The sequence below is a fragment of the Scyliorhinus canicula genome, chromosome 11, assembly GCF_902713615.1.
Source record: "Scyliorhinus canicula chromosome 11, sScyCan1.1, whole genome shotgun sequence".
NCBI classification, from domain to species: domain Eukaryota; kingdom Metazoa; phylum Chordata; class Chondrichthyes; order Carcharhiniformes; family Scyliorhinidae; genus Scyliorhinus; species Scyliorhinus canicula.
In genome coordinates, this window is record NC_052156.1 from 90034845 (window position 1) to 90047435 (window position 12591).

General features: G+C 50.6%; 1 protein-coding gene across 1 annotated transcript in view; it reads left to right on the forward strand.

Moving 5' to 3' along the window:
• Positions 1-2484: 2484 nt before the first annotated feature.
• Positions 2485-12591, forward strand: part of abhd14b (abhydrolase domain containing 14B) — a 28868-nt gene continuing 18761 nt past the window's right edge. The window contains 2 exon segments of the mRNA XM_038810835.1: positions 2485-2625; positions 11947-12179. Of these exon segments, the coding sequence (XP_038666763.1) occupies positions 11972-12179 (208 nt within the window). The 5' untranslated portion in view covers positions 2485-2625; positions 11947-11971.

A 12591-nucleotide genomic window follows, 5' to 3' on the forward strand; every position in this document is an offset into this window, starting at 1 on the left:
ACTGCCTCAGAATCCTGGTGGAAGCAGTCAGAGAAAGGAGGGGCATCCTGATGCAAAGGGTTGGAAGGAGGAGGCCACCCCATCTTACCAAGAAGAGCTGGACCTAGGTGGCAGCACAGATCAGCAGCCAAGAGCTTGTCCAGTGAAACTGGATCCAGTACCGGAAAGGTATCAATGACCTTTTGCGTTCAACACGGGTGAGTACTGAGTGGGAATTGTGCAGAATGGGGCACTGAGGAGGGTGCTCATCCATGGTTACGAACACGTCTGTACGTTTCAGGAAGTTTCAAAGCACAGGTGCCAGTGCGTCCCAAGACTGGAGAGATGAATCAACAGCTTTTGGTCCATCAAATGGCCAGGTGTCAAGGGTGGTATGGTTCTCAACTTGGGGATGGTTTGAGTTGGGGGGCAGCATGGTATGGTGTTGGAGGTGAAGGTTTCAGCACTCAATTGGGCCTTCCACCAGAGCCAGCCAAGAGGCTGACGACCCACCTTGACACCTGAGACAGCACGAGCGCAGATACTGGCATGCCGGGGGCCGTGACCGTATCAGGAGTTGTTAGGGCACAGCAGTGAAAGCACGTCATGCTCGCCGGGGCAGTTGCTGGAGAGAGGGAGTGTCCAGTGCATCAGCAGTTGGAGGACAGCTGAAGACAATACCATGCTGAGTCTGAGGGAGCAATGAGCTTCTGGAATCGTTCTAAGGTGGCAAATGCTGGATGTCCAGCAGGATGCCTGGTGCAATCTGGCGGAGATCCCGGAGGGTCTGCAAGCCATGGTCTCTGCCATGGAGGAGTCCTTACGGAGCCTGAGCACTGCACTGATCCTGAGCTCCAAGTGTACAGCCTCATCCGTTGAGAGAGTGGAGACTCACATGGTAGTTCCAGGAGCGCAATAACAAGTTACTGGGGTTTCGCTCGGGCCTGCAAGTCCTCACATTGACCTCAGGAGGCCAATGCCTGTGTGGGAGAAGGAGGCAGAAACTAGTCTCATAGATGGTTGTCCATCCTTCACTGGTAAGCAGGGAGGTGACGACTCACCTTAGAAAGGCGGACGACGTGGATGTCGTCTCTGTGGACTCTTCTCATGGAGCCCTGACGAGGGCAGAAGCCCCCCCCCCCCCCGTCTCTCTGCCAGTCACCATTCCATCCTCCGAGGCAACTGAGGACTGCCTGGCAGTGTTGCTGAGTGAACCCTCCCAGGTGGTGCCTGCTCAGTCCCCTGTTCAGAGGTAATCTGTGCCAACAGGGCAACAAGCTAATCAACCAGCCTCAAATGCCACTGTCAGAAAAGGGGGGGCACTTAGATACAGCACCTGCAAGTGAAAGCTCAAGACACACTGGTCACAAACAGGGGCACTTTTTACTTTTACCTAATTATGTTAATGATCCAGATAGATTTACTTTGATTTGTTTAATGTTAATTGTCTCACCCTAAATCAGAGGAGGAGACATTATCCCCAGCGCCTTCTCATTATGACTGGCATCATCACAGGCAAAATTTACATCACTGGTGTTCCAGGCAAATATAACAAAGCTTTGAGCTGCTGACTCCTCCATCTCTCTCTTTATCGGGTTGTTACTGATATTCTTGGTCCTCATCTCTGCTCCAATCAGAGAGAACATAAGGGGAGGCCAGCTGAGTTACTAAATGAGGGTTACAAAATGCTGATCAGAGCCCCCAAATGAGGACATCTACTAAGTGTTGATTACGCCGTCAAAGTGTGCAAATGTATCTCTCAGCTCAAAAGCTATCAATGAGCCCTTTCCCACCGAAAGATAAGAAAACCTCTCCGAGTACTGAGTAATTATTTGCATATTTGCTTGACGTGGCTGGCACCTTTCTTTCAATCACCTTTCTTTCACTGAGAGGGTTGTTTGCACACACTCCACGCAGGGGGCTGGTGAAATGGGAAAGTGGGTGCGCCGGAGCCCGATTCTCAATGGCAACTTTGTACTCAAATTGTTCTCAGTCCACAAGCTTCTGCTGATTAAGATTCAGAAGGAAGGAAGGAAGGAGTGTTGGCTGTTCTGGGGAATGAAGTGGAGTATTCTGTTTGGGAGAGCATATGATTAATAGTGATCATAGTATGATTAGGTTAGTTAAGGGAAACGATAAAATGTTTTGATCGAGTAACTGGGGAGAAACTGCTCCTTCTGACAAGTGGCTCAACAATCGGAAGTCACAGATTTAACACAATTGGCACAAGAACCAGATGGGAAGTGAGAAATTTCTTCACACAAAGGGATGTTAAAGCCTAGAGGAAATTCCTGATGTGGTGGAATCAGATTCCATAGAAGCTTTCAAAAGATAATTCGACAGTGTGAAGAGGACAAATTTTCAGGGTTAAGAGAAAAATCTGTGTGCTGGGCTAATTTGAATAGCTCTATCTAGGAGCTAGCACAAGTATAATGGGCTGAATGGTCTCCCCTATTGCTGTAAGTTTCTCTAGACCAGAGTCTGTTGTCCAACCTCTGGTCATGGCATCTCCCAGCAGCAGAGGGCGCTGGTACCGGATTCCCCATTCCGAATGCAGGCCTATCTCTACTGCTTTTTCCTGAACGAGTTACATAATCAGCAGAGAAACAGGCAGCTGCAAACTGTACAACTTTCTCCAAGAGTTAGGTTTGTTCAACTTCTTTTCTGTCAATCCAGTAGTCTGAAAACTTTCCTTCCAATATCTGAATACACTCACTGCTCCTGAAACAGTGAGTGCAGAAGGAGTTTACTCTGTATCTAACCCCGTGCTGTGCCTGTCTTGGGAGTGTTTGATGTGGACAGTGTAGAGGGAGCTTTACTCTGTATCTAAACCCTGCTTTACCTGCCGTGGGAGAGTTTGATTAGAACGTTGTAGAGGGAGCTTTACTCTGTGTCTAACCCTGCGTTGTACTTGTGCTGGGAGAGTTTGATTGGGATACTGTAGAGCAGGCATTGTCAAACTCGAGGGCGCGGCCCACGGGTGGGTCGCGGGCGGGTGTCAGGAGGGTCGTGGAGCCGTCTGTTGCGGCGTTCCCGATCGCGCAAATCCGCGCGCAACAGCTGCAGCAGCTGGCTTTTAACTATGCCGGCTGCAAGCGGCCTTCAAAATGGCCACAAACATATTTTAAAAATCTGGCTGCACTGCGCATGCGTGCCCGATCATCGGTGCGCATGCGCAGTGTGGCAGCATTTCTTTTTATGCGGTCACAGCCTTTTTTTTATAAGTTTGGGGGAACCATTGGGGCCAAAGGGACCCAAAACCATTTCCTTCATTTTTGTCAGCAACAGACAAGGTAAAAGAAAATGATGGGTCGCGCAGGTCAGCCGGCGTGGGCCGCGAAGGTCGGCCGGCGTGGGTCACGAAGGTTGGCCGGTTAGTAAAAATGGGTCCCCAGAAAAAAAGTTTGAAATATACTGTTGTGGAGGGATGTTTACTCTGTATCTAACCACTTGCTGTACCTACCCTGGGAGTGTTTGATGGGGACAATATAGAGGATGTTTTACTCTGCATCTCACTCTATGCTGTACCTGTACTGGGAGTGTTTGATGGGACAGTTTAGAGGGAGCTTTACTCTGTCTCTAGCTCTGTGCTGTACCTATGCTGGGAGTTTTTGATGGGACAGTTTAGAAGGAGTTTTACTCTGTATCTAACCCTGTGCTGGGAGTGTTTGATTGGGACGGTTGCTGCTCTTCAGTCAGCATATCTTGGGTCATGTCACTGCCCAACCCCCTTCATTGTTGTGAATGAGAGACCTCAGTGGCTTGTGGAATCTGGATACTGGTTGAGCTGGTTTTTCAGCTCCGGCCTGTTCCTGAACTGAATAATCAGTAAGGGAGTTGCTGTTGCTTTTGGTATTCCTGATGTTCTCCAACTCTAGCAAACTGAGTCTGTGTACCCCTGGAAACTTTATTCCTTGGAAAGTGCCTCCTTGGGCAACGTCTAGCTCCTAAATTTCACTTGCTATATATGTCTTCCACCTCAGATAACAGCTCAGTCTTACTCTGTGCTAATTGCCCCCTTCCTAAGTCATTGTTTTACACCACAAGACCACCAATTTTTAGCTCTGTACTACTTCCTGTTAACAACATCTGTTTCCGATCGCCTGTTTACTATCATGTTTTTTTAAAATCCAAATTAATATTTTTATGTCACTTGCACTGTATCATGGGCTCATTTTGGTTGTTGGTCTGGATTTGAGCCCCATTTTTCTATTTCCTTTCCAATTTTTCTTATCCCCTCCCCTCCTCATCATTTGGGTAGCATGGTGGTTAGCATAAATGCTTCACAGCTCCAGGGTCCCAGGTTCGGTTCCCGGCTGGGTCACTGTCTGTGCGGAGTCTGCACGTCCTCCCCGTGTGTGCGTGGGTTTCCTCCGGGTGCTCCGGTTTCCTCCCACAGTCCAAAGGTGTGCGGGTTAGGGGGATTGGCCATGCTAAATTGCCCTTAGTGTCCTAAAAAGTAAGGTTAAGGGGGGGGGGGGGTTGTTGGGTTGCGGGTATAGGGTGGATACGTGCGTTTGAGTAGGGTGATCATTGCTCGGCACAACATCGAGGGCCGAAGGGCCTGTTCTGTGCTGTACTGTTCTATGTTCTATGTCTCCTTTCACTTCTCCGCTCTCCCATTCCCTGCCCCCCCACCATTCCCTACCCCAACTTCAACAGTCAATATTCCTGCTCACTTCCTGCCGTCCCAGGCTGGACTCTCTGAGATCAGCCTACAGCTTCTCTCTGTGCCTCTCTGGACATCCTCCCACAGGCACACCGAGGCACTCTGTGTTGGCTCATTACAAGCTGCAAACCCAAATGCCACACCGCACTCTCGATGGGCCGAGTGGCCTACTTCTGCTCCTGCGTCTTATTGTCTCTCTGGCTGATCTTCCCGTCCAGTGCACCCGCTGGGGGCTAATTCTGCCAGTCGTCTTCCTGTCAGAACCACCCCTCCCAGTGTTAACTCTGTGGATGTTGCACGTGAACTATTCTCACTATCCTTTTACTCGTCTCCATTTAGAACCTCCATTCACTTGACAACAAGGGCCTTGCTATCCATGAACCTGTTGTGGATGATTACATCACCATCATGGTCTAACAGAATCCTAGTTGAGGGGTGATGGCACCTTCTTCCTCCCTTAATGAAGCTTCCTGCCCTCACCACTCACCCTTTCTTGGCAAAGTTGAAGTGACAAAGTTAATTGATGAGGAAAGGGCTGTAGATGTCATATACATGGACTTTAGTAAGGCGTTTGATAAAGTTTCCTATGGCAGGTTGATGGAAAAAGTGAAGTCGTATGGGATTCAGGGTGTACTAGCTAGATGGATAAAGAACTGGCTGGGCAACAGGAGACAGAGAGTAGTGGTGGAAGGGAGTGTCTCAAAATGGAGAAAGGTAACTAGTGGTGTTCCACAGGGATCCGTGCTCAGACCACTGTTTTTTTTTAAATATAATTTTTATTGGAATTTTTTACAGAAAATATAAAACATAACGACAAACAATGAAATGCAACAAAATAACCCATAATAACTGTAACACCCCCCAGACCGTATGTATCACATCCCCCCCACCCCCCCAAACCCAATGAACAACAAAAGAACTTAAAAATAAATTAAAATTAAATAAACAAACATAGTCATTGTCCGCCCCCCACCCCCCTTGTCCCTCCCCCTTCCCCCCCGGGTTGCTGCTGCTACTGTCCCAGTACCCTATCGTTCAGCCAGAAAGTCGAGGAAAGGTTGCCACCGTTTAAAGAACCCTTGTACCGACCCTCTCAAGGCGAATTTGACCTTCTCTAGCTTAATGAAACCCGCCATGTCATTGATCCAGGTCTCCACGCTTGGGGGCCTCGCATCCTTCCATTGTAGCAAGATCCTTCGCCGGGCTACGAGGGACGCAAAGGCCAGCACACCGGCCTCTTTCGCCTCCTGCACTCCCGGCTCCACCCCAACCCCAAAAATCGCGAGTCCCCATCCTGGCTTGACCCTGGATCCCACCACCCTTGACACCGTCCTCGCCACCCCCTTCCAGAACTCCTCCAGTGCCGGGCATGTCCAGAACATATGGGCATGGTTCGCTGGACTCCCCGAACACCTGACACACCTGCCTTCACCCCCAAAGAACCTACTCATCCTCGTCCCAGTCATGTGGGCCCGGTGCAGCACCTTGAATTGGATGAGGCTAAGCCGCACACACGAGGAGGAAGAATTAACCCTCTCCAGGGCATCAGCCCATGTCCCGTCTTCGATCCCAGTTCCCCCTCCCACTTAGCTTTCAGCTCCTCTACTGACGCCTCCTCCGCCTCCTGCATAACCTTGTAGATATCAGATATCTTCCCCTCTCCGACCCAGACCCCCGAAAGCACCCTGTCGCTCACCCCCCTCGCGGGAAGCGAAGGGAATCCCTCCACCTGCCGCCTAGCAAATGCCTTTACCTGCAGATACCTGAACATGTTCCCCGGGGGGAGCCCAAATTTCTCCTCCAACTCCCCCAGGCTCGCAAACCTCCCATCAATAAACAGGTCCCTCAGCTGTCTGATGCCCGCTCTGTGCCAACCCTGAAATCCCCCATCAATGTTCCCCGGGATGAACTTATGGTTCCCCCTTAACGGAGCCTCCATCTAGCCCCCCACTTCTCCCCTATGTCGCCTCCACTGCCCCCAAATCTTGAGGGTAGCCGCCACCACCGGACTCGTGGTATACCTCGTAGGAGGAAGCGGCCACGGCGCCGTTACCAGGACCCCCAGGCTTGTATCTCCACAGGAAGCCCTCTCCATCCGTTTCCATGCTGCCCCCTCCCCCTCCATTACCCACTTGCGCACCATCGACACATTGGCCGCCCAATAATACCCCGAGAGATTGGGTAACCCCCCCCCCCCCCCCCCCCCCATCTCTACCCCGCTCCAAGAAGACCCTCTTCACCCTCGGGGTCCCATGCGCCCAAACAAAGCTCATGATGCTACTAGTCACCCTTCTAAAAAAGGCCCTAGGGATAAAGATGGGCAAACACTGAAAAAGGAACAAGAACCTCGGGAGAACCGTCATTTTGACGGACTGCACTCTACCCGCCAACGATAGCGGCACCATGTCCCACCTTTTAAATTCCTCCTCCATCTGCTCCACCAGCCTGGTAAAATTAAGCTTATGGAGAGTCCCCCAACTCCTGGCCACCTGCACCCCCAGGTATCTGAAACTCTTCACTGCCCTCTTAAATGGAAGTCTCCCAATTCCCTCCTCCTGATCACCCGGTGTACTACAAATACCTCACTCTTGCCTAAATTTAACTTATAGCCCGAGAAGCCCCCAAATTCCGCTAACAGCTCCATCACCCCCGGCATTCCCCCTTCTGGATCCGCCACATACAACAGCAGGTCGTCCGCATACAGTGATACACGATGTTCCTCCCCACCCCGCACCAGACCCCTCCATCTCCCTGACTCCCTCAACGCCATAGCCAAAGGTTCAATCGCCAGTGCAAAGAGCAAGGGGGACAGGGGGCACCCCTGCCTGGTCCCACGGTAGAGCCTAAAGTACTCTGATCTCCTTCCATTGGTAACTACACTTACCATCGGAGCCGCGTAGAGCAGCCTCACCCATTTGATGAATCCCTCCCCGAATCCGAACCGCTCCAGCACCTCCCACAGGTACCCCCACTCAACTCTATCAAACGCTTTCTCCGCATCCAGCGCCACCACTATCTCCACCTCCCCCTCCACTGCCGGCATCATAATAACATTTAGCAGTCTCCGCACATTCGTGTTGAGCTGCCGTCCCTTGACAAATCCTGTCTGATCCTCGTGTATCACCCCTGGCACACAGTCCTCTATCCTGGTGGCCAGGATCTTCGCCAGCAACTTAGCGTCAACATTGAGGAGCGAGATAGGCCTGTATGATCCACACTGCAAGGGGTCCTTATCCCGCTTCAGGATCAGAGAGATCAGTGCCCGCGACCTCAGACCACTGTTGTTTGTGATTTACATAAATGATCTGGACGAAGGTATAGGTGATGGTCTGATGAGCAAGTTTGTAGATGATACTAAGATTGGTGGAGTTGCAGATAGCGAGGAGGACTGTCAGAGAATACAGCAAAATATAGATAGATTGGAGAAAAGCAAATTACTGCGGATGCTGGAATCTGAAATGAAAGGGAAAATGCTGGAAAATCTCAGCAATCTGGCAGCATCTGTAGGGAGAGAAAAGAGCTAACGTTTCGAGTCCGATGACTCTTTGTCAAAGCTAGATAGATTGGAGAGTTGGGCAGAGAAATGGCAGATGGAGTTCAATCCAGGCAAATGCGAGGTGATGCATTTTGGAAGATCTAATTCAAGAGTGGACTATATGGTCAATGGAAGAGTCCTGGGGAAAATTGATGTACAGATTGATCTGGGAGTTCAGGTCCATTGTACCCTGAAGGTGGCAACGCAGGTTGATAGAGCGGTCAAGAAGGCATACAGCATGCTTGCCTTCATCGGACGGAGTATTGAGTACAAGAGTCGGCAAGTCATGTTACAGTTGTATAGGACTTTGGTTAGGCCACATTTGGAATACTGCGTGCAGTTCTGGTCGCCACATTACCAGAAGGATGTGGATGCTTTAGAGAGGGTGCAGAGGAGGTTCACCAGGATGTTGCCTGGTATGGAGGGTGCTAGCTATGGAGAAAGGTTGAGTAGATTAGGATTGTTTTCGTTGGAAAGACGGAGGTTGAGGGGGGACCTAATTGAGGTCTACAAAATTATGAGAGGTATGGACAGGGTGGATAGCAACAAGCTTTTTCCAAGAGTGGGGGTGTCAATTACAAGGGGTCACGATTTCAAGGTAAGAGGGGGAAACTTTAAGGGATGTGCGTGGACATTTTTTTACGCAGAGGGTGGTGGGTGCCTGGAACACTTTGCCAGCGGAGGTGGTAGAGGCGGGCACGATAGCATCATTTAAGATGCATCTAGACAGATATATGAACGTGCGGGGAACAGAGAGAAGTAGACCTTGGAAAATAGGCAACAGGTTTAGATAAAGGATCTGGATCGGCACAGGCTGGGAGGGCCGAAGGGCCTGTTCCTGTGCTGTAATTTTCTTTGTTCTTTGTTCTTTGTTCTGTCATGATGAGTGAGGTGACAGCGGTGCTAATCACCGGATCACGCATGTTCCTCCTCTTCTTGCACCATCTCCTCCTTTAAGCGCCTCGCCTTGTTCCACCCCCTCACCCTCTCATTAAAGTCATTATTCTGTACCACTCTCCCAAACACAATACAAATCGCCAAGATTTCTTCATTGTTTGTTTTCCCTCCGCCTCTGAGTCGAATGACTTCCCTTTCTCACCTCAACTCGTTGTGCTCTCGCTCCCTTCTCTGAGTTCACTGCTGCCTAATACTCCCTCCCAGGTAAACTTCCCAACCCATAGCCAGCCTCCTGGGTGCAGTTATGCATTTATTGTCTTTCATTGACCTCACATCTTTTCAATTACAGATGAGAACATGTATGCTCATTATACATATCATTCTCCACTCACATCACCCCATCTCTATCTCCTATGTCCATCGCTGGAAAAAGCTAGCCCAACTTCACTTACAAATGCCATTCAAAATCCAAACTGTCGCGCATTTGGCCCTCTGTGAGCCGCAATGTTTCTGCAGCTACTGATTGACTGAATTGCACCCTCACCTCCACCTTTGACGGGCTCATTCCTGATAAAACCATAACTCGCTCTCACCCTGGCCGCTCCCTCTGGTACAGCTCTTGCCTCTCACTCCCTTGAATCCAAGGGATGCAGCATTGAAAGAATGTGGCAGACAATTGGTTTCGCCATTCACCCACCAGACCAATTAAACTATTGAGTATTGATCTCGTCAGCAAAATCTGGTCATTATTGCAGGAATGCAAAGATAACCTCGGGCAGATAATCCCTCAGCTGTAAATGATCTCCCAATACCACCTCTTCCCCGGTCCCCTCCGTGTGAGCAGCTCATGGACTAGTTACGAAGACAATCCAGTCAGTTGCCTCAGCTATCTCACCCCCCTTCTCACCCAATGGGCCAGACGTCCTCTCAAGGTCCCCCTGCCCGAGCCCTGAACTTGCCTCTTTCTCTTCTCTCCCATCTACCCTCATGACCTTTCGTATTATCTGGTCCACGAGACCCACCTCTCATTCCCCTGTTGGGATGGAGATCAGGCTCTCCACCCTGTGCCCTGGCGAGGTGGGGCGACCTGTTGGAATACTTGACCCTTGAGAAGGTTAAATTCGAACTGAGGGGAAGGACGGAGGGGTTCTACAATTCATGGTCATTATTCATTATGCACTTTCAAGAACTGGATAACATCGAACATTAGTTTGGGGGGGGGGGGGGATGGGTGGGGGGAGGGGGGCTGTGTGTATTAAGGGTGACTGTGTGTAATCCCTGATTCCTTTTTGTCATTTGTTTGTGTGAACATGCGGGCTGATGTTTGGGGGTTGGTGGGAGGATGGGATCGTTGTTATTGTTATGGGGATTGACGTATTTGTTGCTGATTATTGTTTATTGTTGGTGGGTGTAAGTTTGGGAGAAAATGTGAAAAAGGAGGAGAATAAAAATGGTGGGGCCTGGTGGTTCCTTTCTTCTGCTGCTTTGTCAACATTCGTGTTGGTGACCGCTCTCTCCTCGGCCAGCCGCGTCACCTCCAGGGCTTGCTCCTCGAAGGTGGTGAGGATTCGTATGTCCGGCACCGCACCAACAGTCTGGACCCTGTCCCAATTATAGAACATAGAACATAGAACAGTACAGCACAGAACAGGCCCTTCGGCCCTCGATGTTGTGCCGAGCAATGATCACCCTACATAAACCCACGTAACCTGTATACCCGTAACCCAACAATCCCCCCATTAACCTTACACTAGGGGCAATTTAGCATGGCCAATCCACCTAACCCGCACATCTTTGGACTGTGGGAGGAAACCGGAGCACCCGGAGGAAACCCACGCACACACAGGGAGGACGTGCAGACTCCACACAGACAGTGACCCAGCCGGGAATCGAACCTGGGACCCTGGAGCTGTGAAGCATTGATGCTAACCACCATGCTACCGTGAGGCCCCTAATTATTGTGGGTGAGCTTCTCCTGTGGGGACACAGGGGGCATCGTTGCTGCACACGTGGTTCAGTGGTGGGAAGGGGGTTGTGAAGGAAGGGTTGGGGGGGATTGAAGAGAGAGGGGGTGAAGGGAGGGGTTGCAAGGAGGGGGGATGGGGACGTTAGTGTCTATCAAGTCTCCCATGTAAGTGGTTGACCTTCTGACGACTCTGGATGCCAATCTTCCTGGTCACACCGCCCGAGCTCACGGTAGCTGCCAGCTGATCCCAGACTGTACTGGCTGCGCTGAGGCACACCTTCCAGGACTCTCGGGGGAACGGGACATCCCCGCTGTCCTCCACCGCATCGAGGAGCTCCCTATGTCTCGGTGCCATGGCTGCGAGCTGAGTGGGGCTGGTCGTTCAATTGCTGTTTAGGTGCTGCTCAACCTTGTTAGTGCGGGGCTGGCGAGTGCAGTGCCGGCGAATCAGCTGGAAAGTGTTCATTTGCAGCGAGAAGCCCCTGGGGCCTCATTAAGCGGACCAATTAACGTTGAATAGCGTTGCCAGCCTCGCCGCGCCGAGCGCCAGGAAGCTTGCAGCAGCTCCCGATCACTACCACACTTAGAAATCTTTCCCTCTGTATCTAACCCCGTGCTGTATCTGTCTTGGGAGTGTTTGATGGGGACAGTTTAGAGGGAGTTTACTCTGTATCTAACCCCGTGCTGTACCTGTCCTGGGAGTGTTTGATGGGAACATTGTAGAGGGAGTGTTGATTAATCTTGATTAATAAGGGGATCAGGGGTTATGGGGAGCAGGCAGGAGAATGGGGATGTGAAAATCTGAGCCATGATTGAATGGCGGAGCAGACTTGATTGTCCAAGTGGCCTAATTCTGCTCCTCTGTGTCTAACCCCGTGCTATCCATTGTTTCCTCTGCAGGATGCTGCAGTAACTGCTGGGAACCATGGTGAGTATTGAGACCAAGGAAGGCACTGTGCAATCTGAAGGCCAGGAACTGTTTTACCGCCTGACCACACCCACGGAAGAGCCTCCCAGGCTCTCTGTGCTGCTGCTCCATGGCCTTCTCTACTCCTCTGAGAATTGGTTGAAGCTTGGAACCCTCCAGAAGTTGGCTGAGGCGGGATACGAGGCAGTCGCTATTGACTTACCAGGTGACGTAGCGAGTTACTCTTGAACAGTATACACATTGAGTGATGCGTAACGTTGACAAAGCAGGAAGTTGTCTGTACATGGTGAATGATTTTGTGCTGTTCGCTTCAAAATCCTAATACTCATTAGCTGTGGGAGTCCCTGCAGCACATGGGCTGCAGTGGTTGAAGAAGATGGTTTCCCACTGTAGGCATCCTGGATTCTCCAGGACTGGTGACCAAGGTCTTGGAACAAGCAATGTTTTATTCACGAGCTGAGAAGCTACACCATGCACTTCCTCTGCCCGTGATCTGGGGGAACTCCTTTATTAATTTATTTTTAAAAAATATTTTTAGTCAACAGGTTTTCACCATACAAAAGAAGAACCCCAACAATACAAAACACAAGCCCCCCCTCCCCCTCCCAACAGTAACC